Genomic DNA, 25,151 nt, shown 5'->3' on the forward strand with positions numbered 1-25,151 from the left:
CAAAGGGACCAGTGACAGGAAGAACAGTTAGGTTATTACAACAACTTAAAGAAATAAAGCTTGAATCAATGTGGGAAGAATGAGAGGGCAGAGAATGGATTTGGGAGGCTTTGCAGGCTTACAATCCAGAGGATTTGGAATTAAGGAATATGAGAGTTAGGAGTTGAGGATGATCCTAAAGTTTCAAGCTTGGGAAACAGAATAGATATGATATGATACCATGAAACTAAATGGGGAAAGGGTGAAGTAGTAGGTTGGAGATGGGGGAAGGGAGTATTTGTTGGGAGCAACAGTTTGGTTTCAGCAATGGTAAATTTGAGGTGTTCAAACATATTCAATGGAGGATGTCTTTATGTCACAGGTCTGGCCACTGGAAACAAAGGGCTGAGGATGGTTAGACAGGTGCTGCATAAATCAAGGGAGATGAATTTCAAGGAGGGAGTGATTAGTGATGCCAAATACACAGAGAGATACTAAAGACAATAAGGACTGAAAAGAGACAACTGGTCTTAGAAACCAAGAAGGCAATGATGACCTTGGAAAGGGCATGTTTAGTAACATGGTGGAGATGAAATCAGACTGCAGAAAGGTGAAGAAAGGCAAGCAGGTAAGGAATAAAAACCATGAGTGTAGAGAGTTTGCACGTGTTTTTGTACAGGTATGTAAAGTCATGTTTTCCATACTAAAGGGCCAAACAACAAAAAGAAGGCACTATTACATTGAGTCAGATGGACAAAAGAATGTTTCTTAACCACTAGAAACAAGCTAAAATACTAAAACGGTTAAAAGGGGTGTGTGGAATACTCAACCAGCTCTTCAAGAAGAGACTTAACTGCATACCTAGAAAAGCCTGGATACTTACCTACCTAGAGGCAGGGTTGTCTGATGAAGACAGTTTTTTTCAGGGTCCCTTTCAGTTCTATGATCCTATGCTGCTAAAGTACAGAACTGTTAACTTTTAAGCCATTCAGAAAAATAAAACACCTTCAGGTACAGCTTTCTGGCCACTCACCTTTTGGTTAGCTCTTTGATTTTGTCCTGATTTCTCTGGTGCTGAACTTGTATTTCCTCAATGCGAATCTGTCTGTCCTCCATGAGTCCTTCGACGTGTTCTCTAGAGAGCCTGGTCTGCTCTCCCAGCTGAGCCTGCAGTGCTTCCACCTAGACAGGCCGACAAGGGGTGAGGCAGCCACTCCGGCTTCCACTCCCTCCATTCTGCTCAAAGTGAGCCTTTCTCCAGAAAAATTATAAAACAAACAAACAAAAACTCCAACCACACAGTAGCAAATAGTAGAAAAATTCCAACCCTAATCCTCTTAATATCTTATAAATGAGGTCAGGCTATACAAGAGTAGACTCTTTGTTCACACTAAGCCCAGGATCCACATCACACAAGGAAAGCTACAAAATTTGGTTTCTTCTATCTTATGACTTTGCATTTTCGCTGTCTCCCTTTTGGACTTTTGGGACTTTCTCCCTTTTTAGACAGCCTGGTTGCACAGGAACAGAATGACTCTTGTCTTAGTTTTTGGTTTCAAAAAGTAGAGCATAATGCATATAAAGTAAATTTTTTCTGAGTCTGGCTGTCATAACTCTACATGGAGATACTGGCCAAAGGTAAAAACTGTCATTTAAATCAATGGCGCCCCACCCCAATAAGGACAGGAACTTTATGAAACTAGATGAAAAATCATGGTTCCAAATGACACACAATTACCAGGTGGTTAGAGAATAATTCATTACTTGGCTAGCCTTTAGAACCCATGCACCAAGTAAATGCATATACCCTCAAATGTCAATCATCAGCATAGATAAGTTTCTTCCCTCTGCAAGACTCTGTGTATCCCCAAGGCCAATCACAAAGTGAATCCTTACTTTATTATATGATGTTTTGTTGGGTAGAGCTTAGCATATTGAATAGCAGGTTCAGAATAACACTTCTAGAATGTTCAAATAGATAATGACAGTTTTAAAATATAAGCTCTTGGAAACTAGGAGGAAACTGAATTTTCTTAGCCTGTGTGCAAGGAGATACTTATGATGCTGAAGGTATGTCATATGACTCTAAACTTGTGGGTAGAAACCATCTTAGTCTGCCAAAACAAATATTTTACCTGTAGGATGAGTGTCTGTATGTCTCTTTGGTAATGCTCAGAACTTTCTTCCCTCTCTCTCATTGCTGGTCTTTTTTTGCTTATTTTAGGATCTAAAATAAAAAACAAAAATTCATCAAGAAGACTTTGCTTGGCTTTTCTTTCTGCTGTTCAAGTATCAGCATTACCTGTGCAGAGGAGTTCAGACTTATTTACTTATAAGAGAACGAAAGAAAAAACCAGGAAAACATAATAACTAGAGTGCTTAACTTTTCAAACAGGAATCACTATAAGCGAACTCTGCAGGATGTCACCTAATCATACTCATCTTTTGGCAGAATTGACTACAAATTTTCCTTTAGAGTTGTGTCTGTTTTCTTAGTAAAATCCTATTTAATCAGAATGGGTAAGGGAGAGGAAAAACTAGATATTTTAGTTATGACGTATCACACAACTTTCAAAAGACAAGGTTATTTTAAAAATAAGCAACACTAGGCCAGGGGCAATGGCTCACACCTGTAATCCTAGCACTATGGGAGGCCGAGGCGGGAGGAACACTTGAGCTCAGGAGTTTGAGAACAGCCTGAGCAAGAGTGAGACCCAGTCTCTACTGAAAATAGAAAAATTAGCCAGGCATGGTGGCATGCACCTGTAGTCCTAGCTACTCGGGAGGCTAAGGCAGGAGGACCGCTTGAGCCCAGGATTTTTTTTTTTTTTTTTTTTTTTTTTTTGAGACAGAGTCTCACTTTGTTGCCCAGGCTAGAGTGAGTGCCATGGCGTCAGCCTAGCTCACAGCAACCTCAAACTCCTGGGCTCGAGTGATCCTTCTGCCTCAGCCTCCCGGGTAGCTGGGACTACAGGCATGCGCCACCATGCCCGGCTAATTTTTTATATATATATCAGTTGGCCAATTAATTTCTTTCTATTTATAGTAGAGACGGGGTCTCGCTCTTGCTCAGGCTGGTTTTGAACTCCTGACCTTGAGCAATCCGCCCGCCTCGGCCTCCCAAGAGCTAGGATTACAGGCGTGAGCCACAGCGCCCGGCCCGAGCCCAGGATTTTGAGGTTGCAGTGAGCTACAATGACACCACTGCACTCTACCTGGAGTGACAGAGTGAGACTCTGACTCAAAAAAAAGCAACACTAAAAATTGTACTGAACAAAATTTAATTCCTTAGATGATTCAAAGAGTTCATTAGAATCTTAGATCACCAGAGGCATCATTATGAACATCAATTATCACTGTGTAGGAAGAAAACATTTCTAATTATTCTCACTGTGATTTTCAATTCTATGTCAGTGAGAATTCCTAACATGTGATGTCGTTGTTACCTGTTTTGAAAGCTGAAGATTCATTCTGTTCACATACATCTACAGCCTGGATAGTCTTTTGAAGAATGCTGACCTGAATAAGCACAAAATGGCATAGAAGTATGAATGTTTGAATGGGGAAAGGAGCTGAAGTATACATACCAAACTATTAATGATGGTTTGTCTCTAGGATATAGGATTATGAGAAAGTGCCAGTTTTGTATGATAGATTTCTGTACTCTGTGTGTTTGTTTTAATAAAGATCATATATAACTTTCATAATCAGTATAAACAAAGATTAAAAAAGAAACTTAAGTACCAAAACTTTCTCCCACACAGTCTGCTCCTGCTTTCCTCTCTAATCTCAGCTAAAACATCTACCCCACTGTGCTTTAGATTTATAAATGATGAAATGGGGTAAACAATGCTACTTCCCAAGGTTTTTCAATAAAAATGCTTTCAAAACTCAGGTAGACATAGGATTATGATGGCTAATTCTCTACCTGTTTTCTTTAGCAAATACTACAGTTGTTCTGATTATAGATTCCTGCCTGTTGTTTTCTAAAAGCCACATTCATGTTGCTATACCAAAGAATACCTACTTTGTGTGGAGGCTCCTTATAAAAATAGGTCACTTCTCCAGTGTCTGTTCCCACAAGAGCCAAGAGATTCTGAATCTTTTTCTTGTCTTCTAGCTCCCTGAAATTTTCATAGAAAGTAAGTACACATCATACATTCCAAGTAACCTTTTCTATTTAAAGGATCTTCTTCTCACTTATTTTTAAAACAATAGTACCTCAAATTAAAATTGAATAGGATTCATCTAGACCTTTAAAACAGCAGGGATTTCCATTTAGAGTGAAAGGGCCAAGAAATAACTTCTAGCTGATTCTAGAAGGGATTGTGCTGGATGCTGAGGTGCGCAGCACTGGCCTTCCTCTTTAGGACTAACCCCAAGTGCCAGGAATATGGCCTGCCAATGCCTCATAGTTGCATTTCTCTCCAGAACAGTTCTCAGCCAAAGGGAATGGCCTCACAGAAGTTCATGCCTCTCATTCCTCAGGTACAGCCCATATCTAGCGAGGGGTACAAAAATCCAATCCCCTCACCCCAATTCTGGATCTCTGAAAGGCCATCCCTGTCTCGGAGTCCTCTGGTGTTGACTGAAGCCTGCTGTGACGGAATCAGTTTAAACTCTCCCTCTGCCCAGTGAGGCTTTATTTCCTCATAGGTGATTACTTCTCAGAGCACCTCCCCATAAACTTCCTGCAGGTACATCTCCACTGCATGGTCCATTTCCCAGAGAACCCAACCTAAAACAGCTGCTATCAGGACTGGACCAAGAAAGCAACTCTAAAAAGGGATTTCACACATAGGTACTACAGTAATAGGGTATTGGGCAGGTGGGAGGGGGGAGGGGGGCGGGTATATATACACATAATGAGTGAGATGTGCACCATCTGGGGGATGGTCATGATGGAGACTCAGACTTTTGGGGGTAGGGGAGAATTTGGGCATTTTTTTTTTTTTTTTTTGAGACAGAGTCTCGCTTTGTTGCCCAGGCTAGAGTGAGTGCCGTGGCGTCAGCCTGGCTCACAGCAACCTCAATCTCCTGGGCTCAGCGATCCTCCTGCCTCAGCCTCCCGAGTAGCTGGGACTACAGGCATGCGCCACCATGCCCGGCTAATTTTTTGTATATATATTTTTAGTTGGTCAATTAATTTCTTTCTATTTTTGGTAGAGACGGGGTCTCACTCAGGCTGGTTTCGAACTCCTGACCTTGAGCGAACCGCCCGCCTCGGCCATTTTTCAACTGGATCTTTCTTAGCATCAAACAATGACTTTAAAATGTCATCTACTGAGAGCTCAATCCATTCCATCTGTAGTTCTTTAGGTGCCTTGGTGACATCAACTAGGTGAGGCTGAAATGCTAAGTTGAGTGTGACGTCATGATTCTCAAAGTCAGTGAACCTTTCATTGTATTCTCCAATTAATGGGTCCATAACAGCTGTGTATTCTTCAAATGATTCTAATTCGGGAAAACGTTCATCTGAAATTTCCTTTTGAAGAAGTGTTCTGAAAAAAGGTAGCTTTTCTGAAATACTTGAATTTTTTGCCACATATCATATATAGACTTAGTTTTACCTTGAGAAGAAATATTCAAGTTGTTTTGATTTGACATGATATGATACAGAAATGCTGCATTGCTATAGAAGTCTTCTTAATCTTCTTTCAGTAATTTACATTGCTGATTCCGTTCTTCATAAAATTTAACTATCTATTCTTGCAGAGATAAAATTTTGGCCCACATCTGTCCCTGCAATAGCCAACACACTTTCCAATGATACCACAAATCCACAATGAACACCTCATGTTACAAAACTGATGATGCCATGTTGTAATTTGCATGAATATAGTTAACAATACTTATAACTGTTGCAAAGTGTCACTTAAAAAGTAGCTGTAGCACAGAGATTTTGCTGATGCAAGATACAATGAAAAGAAATGAGAGCATCTGGATCTGTTAATACTTTATCTGTGCAATAAACCTTTCATGTTTTACTATCATGGAAGGTGCACTGTCTGTATATACACTCACTAAATTTATCAAATTCAGTCCAACTTCATGACATTTATCTTGAAAGTCTCTGAAGATACCTATTCTCTGTGTTCTGTACACAAGAGTGCCCAAAGCGAGGAACTCTTAGTAGCAAAGAAAATCTGTTATGACCCAAATGAAGTATAAAACCTACAGTGAGTCAGTAGTATCAGTTGATACATCCAAAGTGATTGAATAATATATATTTTCCTTTTGAAATATTGCATGAAGTTGTTCTGTTAACTTGAAGGCTAATTCATAGTGCTGATCAGTTATGGTTCTTCTTGAAAGAGGCATTTGTTTGTACTTTGAAACATTTTTGGGGTCTAAGCATCCTACAACTTTGACAATGCATTCTTTCATAATTTCTATACCACTGAATGGCTTCCCTTTTTTCCCCTAAGTATATAAGCTACTTTATAAGTTGCTTCCGTGGCATTATTTCCAGGTCTTATTACTGCTTGAAAGAATTGTCTTTGTTTTTGCTTTTCATCTTTTAATTTCTGTAATAAATTTCATGCCTCTCCCTCTAATTGAAAATATCTGTAGTCCTTGTGAATGTTATAATGCTGATGAGCATGGAATTTCTTTAATGTTGATACTGCAGTATCACAAAGCAAGCAAATCATCTTATCTTTAGCAGGAAACAAGGTAATATTGCAACTCCCAATCAGCATTAAAAAAATCTGTTTTCTAGGCCGGGCACAGTGGCTCACGCCTGTAATCCTAGCTCTCTGGGAGGCCGAGGCAGGCGGATTGCTCAAGGTCAGGAGTTCAAAACCAGCCTGAGCAAGAGCGAGACCCCGTCTCTACTATAAATAGAAAGAAATTAATTGGCCAACTGATATATATATAAAAAATTAGCCAGGCATGGTGGCGCATGCCTGTAGTCCCAGCTACTCGGGAGGCTGAGGCAGAAGGATTGCTCGAGCCCAGGAGTTTGAGGTTGCTGTGAGCTAGGCTGATGCCACGGCACTCACTCTAGCCTGGACAACAAAGCGAGACTCTGTCTCAAAAAAAAAAAAAAAAAAAAAAAATCTTGTTTTCTTTCTTAGGCATTCTCTTGGTCTTCTCTGACATGATAGGCTATTAAGAAGACAGAATTAAAAAATACTGTGGAGCCATGCAACTATTCACACATTTCACTTCAAACAAAAACACAGTGCACTACTGTCAAAAGCTGACAAATGAATGGCATACTCAACCCCCATGATCTCTCACCAACCAGCCACGTGAGGTGGTAGCACCAGTCAGGCGGGGGAAGTTACAACTAAAGCATGAGTATAGCAGCTGTCAATTTAGGCCTTACGGTTTACTAATGTTCTAACTGTGCCGGTCAATCTGGGAGGATTATTTTGTTGAAACTTATTTTATTTTTTGGTATTTTACATATGTTCATTTTAAAAATAAAAATATAAAAGATGAGGCCGGGCGCGGTGGCTCACGCCTGTAATCCTAGCACTTTGGGAGGCCGAGGCGGGCGGATTGCTCAAGGTCAGGAGTTTGAAACCAGCCTGAGCGAGACCCCGTCTCTACTATAAATAGAAAGAAATTAATTGACCAACTAAAAATATATATACAAAAAATTGGCCAGGCATGGTGGCGCATGCCTGTAGTCCCAGCTACTCGGGAGGCTGAGGCAGGAGGATCGCTTGAGCCCAGGAGATTGAGGTTGCTGTGAGCGAGGCTGACGCCATGGCACTCACTCTAGCCTGGGCAACAAAGTGAGACTCTGTCTCAAAAAAAATAAATAAATAAAAATAAAAAAATAAAAGATGAGAAAAATGTATTAATAAAAATAAAAAGATTTGTTCTGTAAAATTTGGATTCAGTCAAAAGGCCACACTTAAGGACCTAGGAAGCCACATGTGGCCTTAAGGCTGCAGGTTTCCCACCCCTGGCTTAAACAATCAAAATAAATCCAAGACAGAAAAGAGGCTGAGGACTACACCCCGTACAAAAACCACAATCTCTGACTCATTTTCCAGATCCAAGCCAGTTTTAAATCCCATACACTACTACCTAAAAGAAGAGAATGGATCTTCCCAGAGGTGAGGCCCTGTGACACCACAGGGCCTCATGTGGTAGTGACACATGTACATGGTAGTGACTTCCCTAGTCTTCACCCAAATGGCCTATGGCCATTTATTCATTTAAGTGAATGTAAGCTGGAGAAAAGGGAATACCCAGGTGTTTTTTTGGTTTTTTTTAGTTAGAGTCTCATTCTATTGCCCGGGGTAGAGTGCTGTAGCATCATCCTAGCTCACAGCAACCTCAAACTCCTGGGCTCAAGCAATCCTCCTGCCTCAGCCTCCTGAGTAGCTGGGACTACAGGCACGTGCCATCATGCCCTGCTAATTTTTTAATATGTTTTTAGTTGGCCAATTAATTTCTTTCTATTTATAGTAGAGACGGGGTCTTGCTCTTGCTCAGGCTGGTTTCGAACTCCTGACCTTGAGCAATCCGCCTGCCTCAGCCTCCCAGAGTGCTAGGATTACAGGCATAAACCACCACCCCCGGCCACCCAGGTGTTTTAAGGATTGCTGGATACAAGGTCTGAGCCAACATTGGTACCTGATAACCTGAAGCATTATCATGGCACTGGGGCATATGGGGACCATGTAATAAATGGAATTTTGGCCCAGGTTCAGCTTACAGAAATCTACTGCATCCACCAATCAGTGGTCGTTTTCCAAGTTCCCAAATGCATAGTTAAAATGCACATACTTGGTAGGTGGCAGAATCTTCAAATTAGTTTCTTGGCTTTGTGGGCAAGTGAAGTGAAAGCCTTTGAAACCTCCCTACCAAGACAGTAAATAAAGACCTTAAGAATGCAGTGGTGGAGTCCTTATCAAATCCTCATTTCATTCGTAAGGATGACCCTCACCAAACGGATGGATTCTGGGCCAGGCGCGGTGGCTCACGCCTGTAATCCTAGCACTCTGGGAGGCCAAGGCGGGTGGATCACTCAAGGTCAGGAGTTCAAAATCAACTTGAGCAAGAGTGAGACCCCGTCTCTACTAAAAATAGAAAGAAATTAATTGGACAATTAAAAATGTATAGAAAAAAATTAGCTGAGCATGGCGGTTCATGCCTGTAATCCCAGCTACTCGGGAGGCTGAGGCAGAAGGATTGCTTGAGCCCAGGAGTCTGAGGTTGCTGTGAGCTAGGCTGATGCCACGGCACTCACTGTAGTCTGGACAACAAAGTGAGACTGTCTCAAAAACAAAACAAAACAAAGAAATGGATGGATTATGGAGGGAAACAGCAGACTACTACCAAGCAGGTCTCAATCTCAGTCACTGTGCCAGATGCAATATCTTTACTAAGGCAGTCACTGTGCCAGATGTAATATCTTTACTAAGGTCTCCGGTACTTGGTATGTATAGCCACTGATTAGGCAAACATATTCTTTTCCATCCCTGAAAGGACCAGAAGCAGTTCACATTCATGTGAGGAGGACAACAGTGTACTTAATATAGTCTTTCCCTAGGACCATGTCAACTATTTTATTCTCTGTCAATATGGTATAAAAAGACCTAGATCTGGCTATTTCACAGATCACATTAGTTCACTATTGATGATATCATGTTAAATCAGACTGCATGGACAAGAAACAGCAGGCACATTGGTACCTTTCATAGATATATGTGCTCCAGAGGGCTGGATATAAACCCTACAAAGCAAGCACATCAGTGGAGTTTTTAAGGGTCCGACCTAGGCCTGTCAGGACATTCCCTCCAAAGAAAACAATAAGTTATTGCCTCTTGCACCTACTACCACCAAGAAAGAAGTGTGATGCCTAGAAGGAGTTTTCAGGTTCTGGACACAACATATCCTGTACTTTGGAATACTGCTCTCACCCATATATCAAGTGACACAGACAGTAAACATTCAGTGTGGCCCGGAGTTGAAAGGAGGCTCCACGTGAGCTCACCACAAACAGCTCTGCTGCTTAAGACATGTGACCTGGCAGATCCTATGGTATCTGTGGTGGGACAAGGTACCAAATGGAGTTTATGGCACATCCCATTATGAGAATCATAACATAGCCCCTCTGAGACTCTGGACTAAACCATGCTATCTACAGCTGAGAATGATATAACATTTGAAAAACAGCTTCTGGCATGCTACTAGATCCCATTAGCAATGGAGCACCTGACCATGAGACATCAAGAAACCATGTGGCTAAGTCTTTTTAGCAAATCGTGTTGGGAAAACTGGATACCCACATGCAAAAGAATGAAGTTGGACCTTTACCTAATACCATATATAAAAATTAACTCAAAATGGATCAAAGATCTAAACATAAGAGCTAAAATTATAAAATTTATAGAAGAAAACATAGGAGAAAATCTTCTTGACATTGAATTTGGCAATGATTTCTTGGCTGTCATACCAAAAGCACAGGTAACAAGGGTGTATCAAAATTAAAAACCTGTGTGCACCATTTTAAGAAAGTGAAAAGGCAATCTACAGAATGAGGGAAAATATTTGCAAATCATCTATCTAACAAGGGTTTAATATCCAGAATGTATAGAGAACTCCTAAAACTCCACAATGGGCCAAGGGGAAAAAAAAAAAGCACCCACAATTCAAAAACAGGCAAAGGACTTGAGTACACATTTCTCTAAAGAATGTGTACAAATGGCTAATAAGCACATGAAAAAATGCTCAACATTATTAATCATTAAGAAAATGTGGCCAGGTATGGTGGGCTCATGCCTGTAATCCCAGCACTTTGGGAGGCCAAAATGGGAGGATCACTTGAGGCCTAGAATTCCAGACCAGCCTTGGCAACACAGACAGACTTCGTCTCTACAGACAATTTAAAAGTTAGCCAGGTGTGATGGTGTACACCTGTAGTACCAGGTACTTGGGAGGCTGAGGTGGGGGACTGCTTAAGCCCAGGAGTTCAGTGTTGCAGCAGCTGTGATCATGCTGCTACACTCCAGCCTGGGTGATAGTGTGATACACTGTCCCCCCTAGTCCTCCAAAAGAAGAAAGAAAGAAAATTCCAGTCACAATGAGACCCCTCCCTCATGCCCATTAAGATGGCTACTATCAAATAAACAGAAAATAACAAGTGTTGGCAAGGATGTAGAGAAATTGAAACCTTCATGTACTCTTGGTGGGAATGTAAAATGGTGTAGCCACTATGGAAAACAGTATGGCAGTTCCTCAAAAAACCAAAAACAGAATTACCATGTGATCCGATTCCACTTTTGGGTATATACCCCAAATAATTAAAAGCAAGGTCTTGAAGAGTTATTTGCACACCCACGTTCATAGTAGCATTATTCACAATAGCCAAAAGGTGGAAGCCACCCAAATGTCCATCAATGGATGAATGGATAAACAAAATGTGGTCTATACATGCCATGGAATATTGTTCAGCCTGAAAAATGAAGGAAATTCTGCTACAACATGGATGAACCTTGAAGATAATACACTAAGTGAAATAAACCAGATACAAAAGGGCAAATATGGAATTCCACTTACTTGAGATCCCTAGAGTAGTCAAACTTATAGAGACAGAAAGCAGAAGGGTGGTTGCCAAGGGCTGGGATAAAGGGGACATGGGGAGTTATTGTTTAATGGATATAGTTTCACTTTAGGAATATGAAAAAGTTCTGGAGTTGGATGGTGGTGATGGTTGCACAATAATGTGAATGTACTTAATGCCACTGAACTGTACATATAAAAATGGTTAAAAGGGTAAATTTTATGTTCTGTATATTTCAACACACACACACAAGTGCACTGTAGTGGATGCTGCAGTGTACTGTTCAGATGCCCTCTTCAGGACTAAGATACCCATTTCCCAGGAGTTGAGTCTTTCTCTAAGAATTGGCTGAAGGGGGCTTCCTCTCCCAAGTTTACACCCACTCCCCAGGCACAGTCTGCATCCTTTGATTGGTCAATGTGGGGATTTAAAAGTCCAAATCCTTTGGCCTCTGAAAGGCCACCCTGGACTCAGCGCTGTAGTGTTGGCTGTGCCCTCTGTTCCCACCGTCACCACAGTTCAAATTCCCCTGCCCAGGTCTGCTTGTGGGTGTCATTCCTGACAGCCTCCCCAGTAACTGTTATGCAGGCAAATCTCTGTCTCAGAGTCTGCTTCCTGGGGAATACAACCTAAAAGAATGACTGTAGAGAAATTTATCTTTTTAAAGGTAATTTAGAGTCATAACTCCGTTTCCCTTCTCCTGCTTGGTACCTGATTCTTAGTCGGTCATTTTCTGAATACAGGCGTAAAACATGTTCCCGTTCTTGGAAGAGGCAGACTTGCATATCACTTAGTGCCTTCTGCAATTCAGCAATCTCTTCCTCCCTCTGCTGCAAATCCCATTCAAGTTTATGCTGCCAAAACCAAAAAGATAGTTGAAAAGATACTGGGTTTCAAAAGAGTATCTGTTATTAGATGTGGAGGAGTCAGTTCATGAAAAAATATTCCAAAAGTGAATGGTTGGAATTTACTTTGGGAAGAAATATAAAAAAAAAAAAAAAAAAAAAAAAAAAAGTGAATGGTTTCACCAATACTGAATTCAAATATAGCAACAGGCTGTATATAGACTTGAGTTTAAAAGCTACAGGATGAGTGTGAAGTTTACATATAATGTCAAAGCTCTCATATCTTCTCACAGACTATAGAAAAATGCCGAATGACTCACCTGTTCCATCCACACTTTTTTGGTAATGCCTTCTATAAGCATTACTATGACATCCAGGAAAATAAAGATGAAAATATTCCTGTCTACAGAACTGAGGATTTTCATGTGGAGGGAAACATGCAAACAACTGAAATAAAATAATTACTTAGTGGAAGAGCATGCATGGTGAAATGGTGTGGGGGAAAGTGTGACAGGTTAAGTATCTCTGAAGCCTGCTGGGAAGGCAGAGACCACCACCGGCGAGCCGACACTTGGAAGACTGGTAGAGAGACGAGCAGAGTGGGCACTCTCAGAACAGGGAGCAGTAAATACAGCACCATGAAAGAGCCTAATATGTTTGTTAAAAAGGAAGGAAATCCTGTCTCAAGCTACAACATGGATGAACCTTGATGACATTATGCTAGGTGAAATAAGCCAGTCAAAAAAAGAAAAATACGGTATGATTCCACTCTGTTCTAGACAGATCTCACTCTATTTCATAAAGAACAAAAAGAGTATAGGAAGAGAGGGGAAAGGCGATGTGTGTCTGTATCACTTCACTTCAACCCTTGGGATAATAATGTTATCATGGGTAATAGGGATTAAAGTGATTATGGTTTTATTGGAGTAAAAATCTAACTTTATTGAACATAGGGATAGATTTTCAAATTAGTTATTTTTGCTTTTGTAAGTAATGATGACCTATGGCAAAACTCACCAAGTGGTACTATATAAAGATATTTGTCTATTCTTTGTCAATTTCAGATTTTGTTTCAATTCTATGTTCATAATATATTTAAATCTATAGAGAAATACTTGTGATTGGACTATCAATGAAGGGCAATGCATGGTATATGCATTGCTTAAGCTGCTGAAAATATGTCAACTTCTCTACAGCAAACTTCAAGGTACACATTTGTATTTTATGTAAAAATTCAAATTTTACTTATTCTTACACTGGTGGGAGTTGCTGTCAGTAACTTAAAGGCAAGCAAATACTTTTGTTTACTACCTTTTAGTGCAATAAAAACACATACAATGTGGCATTTTCATTAGGCAAGACTTTTTACATTTCACACAAGAATTCAATATAGGCCAGGCGTGGTGGCTCACACCAGTAATCCTAGCACCCTGGGAGGTCAAGGGGGACAAGGAACACTGAAGGTTAGGAGTTCAAGACCATCTCGAGCAAGAGCGAGACCCCATCTCTACTAAAAATAGAAAAATTAGCCGGGCATGGTGGCGCATGCCTGTAGTCCCAGCTCCTCAGGAGGCTGACGTGGAAGGATCGCTTGAGCCCAGGAGTTTGAGATTGCTGTGAGCTATGATGACACCACTGCACTCTAGCCGGGGCAATAGAGTGAGACTATCTTAAGAAGAAGAAAGAATTCAATATAACCCTTTCTTGAACAAAATGATCAGGATAATAACAAAACTATCATTGGAAGAAGCATTTAAAAACATATTTTACTTAAATAAATCCTCCAGAAGGAAATGGAGAATTGCCTTTACTTAGAAGGCAGCTGTGTAAATATAGTTCTCTCTCAAATCTATCTGTATAGTGTAGCAACATTTCCTTATTAGAAACGTCTGTATTTCTATATCAGTTCCCAAAAGGACTTTAAAATCTCAAAATTCTGTGTGTCCCTTTGGTTTGCTTCCCTCTTGACTCCACCTGGGCTGCATTAATGGTTCATCACATCACTATCTCTGTCTTCATAAATGTTCTTTAGGACATTCCTTAGTCCCTCACTGGGAGCTGCTTCCGTGTTGGTGTTGCAGGAGGGCTTGCCTTCCCCTCTCTTTGCATTCTTTCTTGGAGTGAGTCAGGCCGTCCCACCGTGTCTTCCGCTTGCTTTCCACATACAGCTCTACCAGTCTCGCTTCGTTTTGAACTGCCTTCCACAGAGATGGGTGTGAAGAAATTGTTCACCATCATGGAGTAACCCTTCCCCTTTAGATTTAGGGTTCTCGCCAAACAATCAAATGGCTTTTCTGTGAAATGCACCTGCACTTTCTTGGTGGGGGCTTGACGACTCCAGCTATGTAACGTGGACTTCACAAGTGTGTCTGACTGATTCCATCCACAACGAACTGATCGTCACTGTACACCCTGTTAGGATGGGAACAACCAGAACAGCTGGCTTTTTAGTGAAGGATATTCTGCTTTCTTTTATGACTTCTGCTGCATTGTGTTCTTTTTTCTTTTGTAATTGAGATTTTATTGGTTGTGTGGAGAATCAGTACACAGACATTTAAATTTGTACACAGTTCTTAACATATATACCAAAAATCTGAAAAGCCATGTATTGTCATTCTTTTTAAACAGTTATTCCAGTGACTTTCCAGCTTGAAATTTGGAAGCAAATTTTCCTTAAAAAGCATTGTAGGAGAAAAGAGATTACCTCTAACCCTTTTTAGGGAGAGGCAAAGATATACAATGTAACCAAAATGTCAAAAAAAAACCCAAAACTTTTATCCGGTGGTGGGCAGGTAGGAGGGGGGAGGAAGGGAAGGGTGTATACTTACATGGTGGGTACGGGGTGTGCACCAGCCAGGGGTTGGACATGCTTGAAGCTCCAGCATGGCGAGGTGGAGGAAGGGTGGCAGGGGCAATGTATGTGACCCTAAACAATACTTGTACCCCCATAATATGAGGAAATAAAAGGGGGGGGGAAGATATCAAATACCAGTATCTTCAAATGTTGATAAGCTGTCCTACCAAGTCAGAATTTAATATCATATACACTACACGCTCAAATTTTCAATCTTTCACAGCACATTAACAAAGTTAATAGGAAAACAGGACTACTCACAACCAAAGATGTTACAGAGTGCACACAATTCTGACAGGGAGAGCCATGGTCAAGGAGTAGTTTTTTTTTTTTTTTCTGAGACAGGATCTACCTCTTTTGCCCAGACTGGAGTGCAGTGGTATCATCATAGCTCACTGCAGCCTCAAACTCCAGGACTAAAGCGATCCTCCTGCCTCGGCCTCCCAAGTAGCTGAGACTACAGGCACTCAACACCATGCCTGGCTAATTTTTAAATTTTTTGTACAGACGGCATCTCTGCTATGTTGCTCAGGCTGGTCTCGAACTAACTGGCCTCAAGCAATCCTCCCACCTCAGCCTCCCAAAGTGCTGAGATCAGAGATGTGAGCCACTGTGCCCAGACATGGTGTATGGTATTAATGGTACGTGGCTTCTTTCTCTCCTGCTTCATCAGAGGCAGGACTCTCAGTTTTAGTTTCTCTATTTTCTATAGGTAACAGAAACATCTGGCAATGTCCGGAGATCCATCCTTCCACTTGCCCGCCCGCCCGCCCTCCCTCCCTCCCTCCCTTCTTTCTCTCTCTCTCTTTTCCTTTCCTTTCCCTTTTCCCTTCTCCCTTTTGCCGTGCCTTTGCCTTTCCTTTCTTTCTTTTCTTTGAGACAGAGTCTTGCTTTGTTGCCCCAGCTAGATTGCCGTGGCATCGTTCACAGCAACCTCTAACTCGTGGACTCAAGTGACCCTCTTGCCTTAGCCTCCTGACTAGCTGGGGCTACAGGTGCAGGCCATCACACCTGGATAATTTTTCTCTTTTTAGTAGAGATGGGGTTTTGCTCTTATACAGGCTGTCTCAAATCCTGATCTCAAGTCATTCGCTTGCCTCGGCCTCCCAGAGTACTAAGATTACAGGTGTGAGCCACCGCACTCGGCCTGGAGACATTTCTTGATTGTCACAACAAGGAGTGTTGTGCTACTGATATCTAGTGGGTAGAGGCCAAAGATGAAGCCAAACATGCTCCCATGCACAGGAGAGCACTCACAATGAAGAATCATCCAGGCCAAAATGTCAGTAATGCTGAGGTTGAGGAATCCTGCTCCAGGAGGATGAGTGGCAGAGAATTGGATTAAGCCACAATTGGGTTTTTGCTATGCAGGTGGAGCAAAAGAATAATTGAGCAAGGGGTTGTTTGTAGACAGTTTAGTTACTATCAAAGTATAGCATCATGAAGTTAAGGTGAGAAGAGAAGGGCATGATGTCAGAAGCCAATATGCAGCACTCAGAAAGCTGACAAGTCAAGAAGCTATGGAGGTAACAATGAAGTTAAGGAATAGTCAGTATAAGGGGGTGAAAGAACTAGAAATGTAAGAGAGGTAGACATGTGAGCAGTTTTGGGGGTTATGATCCAAGGAGGGTCTTATGTAAGATACTGGGCTATAAGGACAATAGATACCTTCCAGCTTCTGTTTACTGCTTGTTTGCTAACCACAAGGCATTATGAGTATATTATGGGATGTAGAGGAAAAAGACAAAGACAGCGGAAACCTGAGTCTCTCGGCTAGGACCCGGAACAGGTTAGGGCCTATCAGGGGCAGGCTGAAGTAAAAATCACTGTGGGGGCAGATGCATGACCAGTGTGTAAACAACTAAGTTATAAAAAGGGGACTAACACACAAAGGAGGGTACCTGCCGGGAGAAGAGGCCACTGCGCTGGCACTCTGGGGGCTTGGACCCTAGCTCAAGCTAGACAATAAAACTCCTTTTGATAATTACAGCCTCGGTGACTCTGTCTCTCTGTCCTGTGGCCTTGTGAATCTAGAATATAACATTTGGGGGCTCATCCGGGATACACGCAGACCCCTGGATAAGACACAGAGCCAGGGAAGGAGTGTATAGATTGGAGGCCCGGACTAGTGCACCGGCATTAGGAACTAGGCGGACGCGCTGGTGGGTCACTGGTGGAGGCCAGATAGAGACGTCTGCTGGCCTCCTTAGAATCCCCACGGCTGACCTTGGAGCTGGAGGCTCGGTCAGAAGAGGACCAGGGAGAGATTCCGGAATAGGTGGGTCAATTTGTTTTGTTTGTTTGTTTTTTGTTTATTCGTCTGTTTAATCATTTTGTTACTTGGGCCTCATTTGTCTAGTCTTTCCACCTGTGCGATTGTGCGAGTGAGATTGTCCTGTGTCTAGGATTTCCTCTTCTTTTCAGGAATGGGATAGACTCTGATGACGCTGTTGTCTATCCTCGTGAGTCACTTTAAGGATGTGAGGGAGAGGGCACAGGATATGTCCTTGGAGGTTAAAAAAAGAAAGCTTATCACTCTTTGTGAGAGGGAGTGGCCCACGTTTGGGGTGGATGGCCCAAGGAGGGCTCTTTTGATGCCTCCCTCATCAAAAAGGTAAAAGGGGTGGCGTTTGGCCGCCACGGCCATCCCGATCAAATTCCTTACATTGTGGTCTGGCAGGGTTTGGTCCAGGACCCCCCACCCTGGCTAAAGACACTCCTGCCTGCCCCTAAGGAAAAGGCCAAGATTTTGGCTGCTAAAGGGGTGAAGAAGGACGAGATGCAGGACTCACGGCCCACAGGGCCGCCCTCTGCTGGCACCTCCCCGGTGTTGCCGGACTCAAATCTGTACCCAGATTTAACAGAGTTGGAGTGGAATGCACCCCCGCCCTATAATTTCTCGGCGATGGTACTCAACCCTGCCCCCTTGGTGGGGGCGGCAGAACCTGAGCACTCGCCCCTCCTGGCACCCGCGCTCGCTCCTCCCGGCGCCCCTCCCTGCCTCGCCCCTCCTTGCGGTGCCCCTCCCAGAGGTGCACTTGCCCATACCGGTGGTGCTCGACCCCGCCTCCTTGGTAGCAGCCGCGCCTGTGGTGCCTATAGCCACAATAGAACCGCTGACGGGGGACCGGCTTACGGAACTAGGCAGAGGACTGGACGGGCTCCAGATCCAGAGCCCGTGAAAGCGCTCCCCCTAAGAGCGGCAGGACCCCCTGGAGCAGATGGGGAACAGACATACCAGTACTGGCCCTTCTCCACCAGTGACCTCTACAATTGGAAATCCCAAAATGCAAATTTTTCTGAAAATCCAAGGGATTTAATTAACCTTTTAGATTTGGTCCTTTTTACACACCAGCCCACTTGGGATGATTGCCAACAGTTGCTCAAGTGACTTTTTACAACTGAAGAGAGAGAGAGAATCCAAGTGGAAACACAGAAACTGGTTCCAGGAGAGGACGGCAGACCTACCATAAACCCCCGAGTCATCAACCAGAACTTTCCTCTTGAACAGCCGCCCTGGGATTATAATGAGGCTGAAGGTAGGGAGCGTCTCCGGGTCTACCACCAGACTCTGATGGCCGGTCTATACTCATCTACCTGTGCCAAGGTCAAGATTTGAGTGACCCAGGGGCTGCTAATAAGGTTGCCCTTATCATCAGTTATTATTATTCCTTCTTCTTCAAAGTAAATACGGGCTCTTAATTTTGTGAGTATGTCTCTCCCTAATAACGGCGTGGGGCACTCTGGAATGACCACGAAGGCGTGACTCACTTGTCCCGAACTTAAGTCCAACTTTCTCCGTATAGTCCATTGGTAGGGCTTCGTTCCAGTTGCCCCTTGCACCAGCTAGTCTTATTAGATAGTTTTCCCATGGTTTCAGTAATCACCGAATGTTCTGCCCCTGTGTCTACCAGGAAATTGACTGGGCTCCCCTCCACTAGTAAAGTTACCCTGGGCTCAAGGAGGGGAACTGAACTCCGTCCTCCCTATTCATCCTCTATTTGCCCCACCACCATAACCTTCTCGGAGGATTCAGCTCTACCTCCCCCCTTTCTCTTGGGACACTTCCTAGCCCAGTGTCCATGCTCCTTGCAATTGGCGCACTGATCCTTGCCTAGCCTCTCTCTCCTGGGTTGCTCCCGGCCTCTTGCCCCTAGCTGACCTCCTCCCGTAGCTGCGAGTAGGATCTCGGCCATTTCTTTGTTTGCCCTGAGCACCTCATCCGCTTGAAACTTTCTATCTTCCAATCTTAGTATCTCTAACTTCTCTTCGGGCGTTTCCCGGTTATTGTATACTTTTTCTGCCACCTCTAGCAAGTCCTGTAGAGTTTTCTCACACAGCCTATCTATCTTTTGCACCTCTCGCCTAATGTCTGGGGCTGCCTGATTTACAAAGGCCATCATGACGGCCGCTTTACTCTCTTCTACGGTGGTATCTATCGGAGTGTACTGCCGAAAGGCTTCCATAATTCTCTCTAGGTAAGCTGCCATATTTTCCTCAGGCCCCTGAAGGACATCTCCTACCTTAGCCAAATCGGTCGGCTTCTATGCCGCTGCTCGGATACCAGCCATCAGAGTCTGGCGGTAGACCCGGAGACGTGGCCTCATTATATTACTTCAGCCTCATTATAATCCCAGGGTGGCCGTTCAAGAGGAAAGGTCTATAGACATAGAGCACTGGCTCCATGAATTTCCCAAAGCCTGGGCTGAAATGGGGGGTGCAGTGTGGGCAAAGCATTGGCCACCTCTATACATCGAGTTAAAACCAGGGACTGAGCCAGCCCAAGTTAGACAGTACCCCATGCCCCAGGAGGCTAGAGTGGGAATAACACCCCACATTCGAAGGCTCCTAGACGCCGGGATTCTCCGGAGGTGCCAGTCAGCCTGGAATACTCCTTTGTTGCCAGTGAAGAAACCGGGTGGAAAGGATTATCAGCCTGTGCAGGACCTCAGGGAGGTCAACACGCGTGTCCTAGACATCCTAACCCCTACACCCTACTAAGCTCCCTTCCTCCAACGCAGATTTGGTACACTGTCCTAGATTTAAAGGATGCCTTTTTCAGCCTAGCCGTGGCCCCGCACAGCCAAGAAATATTTGCCTTTGAGTGGCAGGACGAAGACAGAGGGATCCAGGGGCAGCTGACTTGGACAAGACTGCCCCAGGGGTTTAAGAACTCGCCCACCTTGTTCAACGAAGCCCTTCACGAAGACCTGGGTGAGTACCGTGCCAACCACCCAGAGGTGACCCAGCTGCAGTATGTAGATGACTTACTATTAGCTGCTCCAACCCTTCAGACCTGCCTGGAGAGCACCAAAGACTTACTCAGAGTGCTAGGGGAAATGGGCTACAGGGCTAGTGCCAAAAAGGCCCAGATTTCCAAGGATGAAGTCACCTATTTAGGATATAAAATTAAGGGAGGCCAAAGGTGGCTAACAGAAGCAATGAAACAAACTGTGCTTGGAATACCCACCCCGACCTCATGTCGGAAAGTGCAGGAATTCCTGGGGTCAGTGGGATACTGCCGCCTCTGGATTCCGGGGTTCGCAGAGAAGGCTCAACCCTTGTATGAAGGGTGCAAGGCAGGGCAGACGTGGAAATGGACAGTGCAGATGGAGAGTGCCTTTCGAGCCTTGAGAACAGCTATGTTAAAGGCTCCAGCTCTGGCGCTTCCTGATCCCACAAAGGAGTTCCACCTGTTTGTAGACGAGAAGAAGGGAATAGCCAAGGGAGTTCTCACACAGGCTCTAGGACCTTGGAGGCACCCAGTGGCGTACCTGTCAAAAAAACTAGACCCGGTAGCGGGATGGCCAGCTTGCCTGCGAATCATCGAATCATCGCGGCTACTGCCTTACCGGTCAAAGACGCTGATAAGCTCACCCTGGGTCAGCATTTGCAGATTACCACGCCTCACGCCTTAGAGGGGATCCTGAAGCAGCTGCCAGGACGATGGATTACAAATGCGAGGCCACACTCCTGCCGGATCCCCAGCTGGAAACACCTGAACATAGTTGCCTTGAGATCCTGGCCGAGACCCAGATGGCCAGGAAAGACCTAAAAGACCGCCCTCTTCCAAACAGCGACCTGACCTGGTTCACCGATGGGAGCAGCTTTGTTCGGGATGGACACAGGTATGCGGGGGCGGCTATAGTGAATTAACGAGGTAATCTTATCTGGGCATCCCCACAGGGGACATCAGCCCAGAAGGCAGAACTGGTGGCATTGACGGAAGCCCTCCGCGTGGCCCAAGGAAAGAGGCTGATTGTATACACTGACAGTCGCTATGCCTTTGGGACAGTACACATACATGGGGCTCTCTATAAAGAGAGAGGTTTCATCACGGCAGAGGGTGGAGAAATCAAACATAAGCCTGAAATACTTCAGTTGCTAGAAGCCATTTTGTTGCCAAAAGCAGTGGCAGTCGTCCACATTCTGGGACACCAGAAGGGGGATTATTTGAAGCCCGGGGCAACTGGGCTGCAGACACTGAGGCAAAAAGGGCTGCAGAGGAACCAGCACTAACAGATGTTCTATATTTGAGTTTGCCACCTCCTGGGATGGGAAAGATGCCCCCCCAACTGGATTATTCCAGCACAGATATAACCTGGGCCAAAGAAAAACTGCAGGCAACACAGAGTAAGGATGATTGGCTCCAAGATGGAGAGCATTGCCTAGTAGTTCCTGAAGCCTTGGGGAACCACCTGCTAGGACACTTGCACCAGATGACGCATCTGGGAAAAAGGAAGATGCTACAGTTGCTGGACACTGCACAAATCAGATTCAAATCACAAGGAAAGATAGCAGAAGACATTGTCTGAAAAAAAAAAAAAAAAAAAAAAAGAAGACATTGTCCGGAACTGCCGTGTCTGCCAGGTTATGCAGCTGGGGAGGATCAGAGGGACCCATGCAGGTACCAGGGAGCGGGGAAGGCAACCAGGATTATTTTGGGAAATAGACTTTACAGAGGCAAGACCCGGAAAATATGGGTACAGGTATTTGTTGGTCATGGTAGACACCTTCTCAGGGTGGGTGGAAGCTTTTCCTACTAAAGGAGAGACTGCCTTAATAGTAGCAAAGAAAATATTGGAGGAAATAATTCCCAGGTACGGACTGCTGGAGAGCATAGGGTCTGACAATGGGCCAGCCTTCACAAGTCAGGTCAGTCAAGAGCTAGCCCGAGCACTGGGGGCGGATTGGAAGTTACATTGTGCATATAATCCCCAGAGCTCAGGGCAGGTAGAAAGAATGAACAGAACCCTAAAGGAGACTTTTACTAAATTGGTCCTAGAGACTGGCGGGGACTGAGTCACCCTCCTTCCCTTTGCCCTGTTCCGAGCCCGGAACACCCCTTACCACTTGGGCCTAATCCCCTTTGAGATTATGTATGGTACCCCTCCACCTGTAATCCCTAGGGTGAGCCCTGAGGCTCTCCTGGAACACCCCAAAGAGGTGCTGCAAGCTGTACAAGCCCTGAAATGTGTTCACAGCCAAGTGTGGCCGGCCCTCCAGGCCATCTACCAGACAGCTGGGCCAAGGAGCGAGAGTATTAAACACTTGTATCACCATCACCAGCCAGGGGGTTGGGTGTGGGTAAAACAGCATAACAGTAAAACCCTAGAGCCTAAATGGAAAGGACCCTTTCAAATTATTCTTGTTACCCCCACTGCTCTTAAGGTTGACGGGGTAGCAACCTGGATCCACCACTCCCACGTGAGACCGGCTGGTGAGGATGAGCAGAAGCAACAGCAGGACGAGTGGAGGGGACAGCAGACCTCACAAATCCACTAAAGACCAGGCTGACCCGTGTGGCGTCTGCGGAGTAAACGAGACTATTGACTCAAACTCTGATAGAACTGCTGATTGCCCTGCTAGGACTCAGACTGGGACTAGTTACCCCAAAGACTGGGACTAAGCTGCAAAGATGGGGTTGGGTATTGTTCTATGTTTCATATGCAAGTGCATTATGGATATCCTGCTCTTGGACCAAAGTTTTGCAGTTGTAATTAATAATGAGAACCCACAGCTGCCATATAAACTTACATGGAAAATAACGAACTTAGAAACCCATGAGGTATACAATAGCACCTCAAGGGCAGAGCCACTAAACACCTGGTGGCCAGATTTATATTTCAACTTAGAAAAAGTCAGTCCCCTAGAAAAGCCAGCACAGACAGTAGCGATATCCTCGGGAGGCCCCACTGCTACCCCAATCCCCAGTTCTTGGGTAACTGGACCGTGGAGGGAAGACTTGGAACGGACCTCTATGAGCCGGAATGGGTTTTACACCTGTCCGGGATTCGGGCCCCTTCAGGAAAACCGTCAGTGTGGGGGTATTGGAGGTAATTATTGTGCCAAATGGTGGTGTGTGTCCACAAATGATGGGGAGTGGAAATGGCAGGTATAACCTCTTTTCATTAAAATGTCCTATGTCCAACCTTGTACTAGAAACAGGTATGCCAGAGACTGTAACCTGATACGGGTAAAATTTACAGAAGAGGGAAAGAAAGATAAAAGGTGGATGTCAGGGCTATCCTGGAGAATATGCCTCTATCAAAGGCCATATCTCTGCTCCATAATACAAATCAAACTCAAAGTGGCTCCCGTCTCGGGCGCTGTAGGGCCTAACCCAGAGGTACAGGTAAAAAGGAAAAAGCAGAACAGACCAACTCCGCAACCAACAGTCTCCTCTCCACAACTCACCGGCGCAGAAACTGTAAGTCAGGTCACCCCTAGAGGTCAGAACACCCCTGAAGCAGAAGAAACAGAGGACTCCCTATGGAACATGCTGATAGCGGCATATGAGACTTTAAACCATACTGAACCAGCCCTCACTGAGGCGTGCTGGTTATGTTATGGTATCAGACCTCCTTTCTATGAAGTAGTGGAAATAGCTACCCCCTTTAGCCAGTCAGGAGAAGAAATTCCTAAGTCTTGTAAATGGGACCACAAGAGACCGAGGCTGACCCTTCCGACAGTCACCGGAAATGGAACCTGCATAGGAAAGGTGCCTGCTAGCCACTCGCAGTTTAGTGCCGAGGTTCACCCTACCATAGACCGGATCAGTGGAATAAAATGGCTGCTCCCAGCACTCAACGGGTGGTGGGTCTGTTCAAAGACAGGCCTAACCCCCTGCCTAAGCCTATCAGTCTTCAATGAGTCTGAAGAATACTGCATATGGTACTAGTGTTCCCTAAGGTCATCTATCATCAAGAAGACACTGTCTATGCTGCTTGGACCAGAGAAGGAAAGGACTCTGACTTAATTAAAAAAAAAAAAAAAAAAAAAAAAAAGGGGAGCCTTTCACAGAAATAATCTTAGCTACTCTTTTTGGCCTGGGGGCAATAGGAGCAGGGACAGGCATCTCATCCTTGGCCGTGCAGCACAGGGGGTTCAATAGCTTAAGGGCTGCCGTAGATGAAGACATAGCCAGAATTGAGGAGTCCATCTCCCATTTAGAAAAATCCCTAACTTCGTTGTCCGAAGTAGTGTTGCAGAACCGGAGGGGGCTGGACTTAGTATTTCTCCACCAGGGGGGCTATGTGTGGCCCTAGAAGAGTGCTGCTTCTATGCAGACCATACTAGGGTAGTTAGAGAGTCCATGGCAAATGTCAGGGAGGGACTTGCCCGAGGAAAACGAGAGCGCGAGCAACAAGGATGGTTTGAGTCGTGGTTAAACAGTTCCCCGTGGCTAACTACCCTGCTATCTACCTTGTTGGGACCTATAATAGTGCTCATGCTCATCCTCACCTTTGGGCCATGTATTTTGAACAGGTTAGTCACTTTCATAAAGGAACGAATAAATACTGTGCAGTTAATGGTACTGCAGCAGCAATACCAAAGGGTGAGTCTTAAAGAAAACAGCTTAGGAATAGAAGAGATACAAGACCCTGGATACGAGCAAGAATGCTCGTAAGAACCAAGAGAAAGGGGGGAATGTAAGATCCTG

General features: G+C 44.4%; 1 protein-coding gene across 6 annotated transcripts in view; it reads right to left on the bottom strand.

The window, feature by feature from the left end:
* Positions 1–25,151, bottom strand: part of CCDC77 (coiled-coil domain containing 77) — a 41,304-nt gene that overhangs the window by 6,333 nt on the left and 9,820 nt on the right. For all 6 annotated transcript variants that reach the window (XM_012748314.2, XM_012748305.2, XM_076007824.1 and 3 more), the window contains 5 exons: positions 12,221–12,363; positions 4,007–4,103; positions 3,426–3,498; positions 2,115–2,206; positions 1,013–1,161 (listed from right to left, as the gene is read on the bottom strand). In XM_012748314.2, the coding sequence (XP_012603768.2) occupies positions 1,013–1,161; positions 2,115–2,206; positions 3,426–3,498; positions 4,007–4,103; positions 12,221–12,363 (554 nt within the window). The remainder of the gene's footprint in view (positions 1–1,012; positions 1,162–2,114; positions 2,207–3,425; positions 3,499–4,006; positions 4,104–12,220; positions 12,364–25,151) is intronic.

The sequence above is a fragment of the Microcebus murinus genome, chromosome 10, assembly GCF_040939455.1.
Source record: "Microcebus murinus isolate Inina chromosome 10, M.murinus_Inina_mat1.0, whole genome shotgun sequence".
Classification (NCBI taxonomy): domain Eukaryota; kingdom Metazoa; phylum Chordata; class Mammalia; order Primates; family Cheirogaleidae; genus Microcebus; species Microcebus murinus.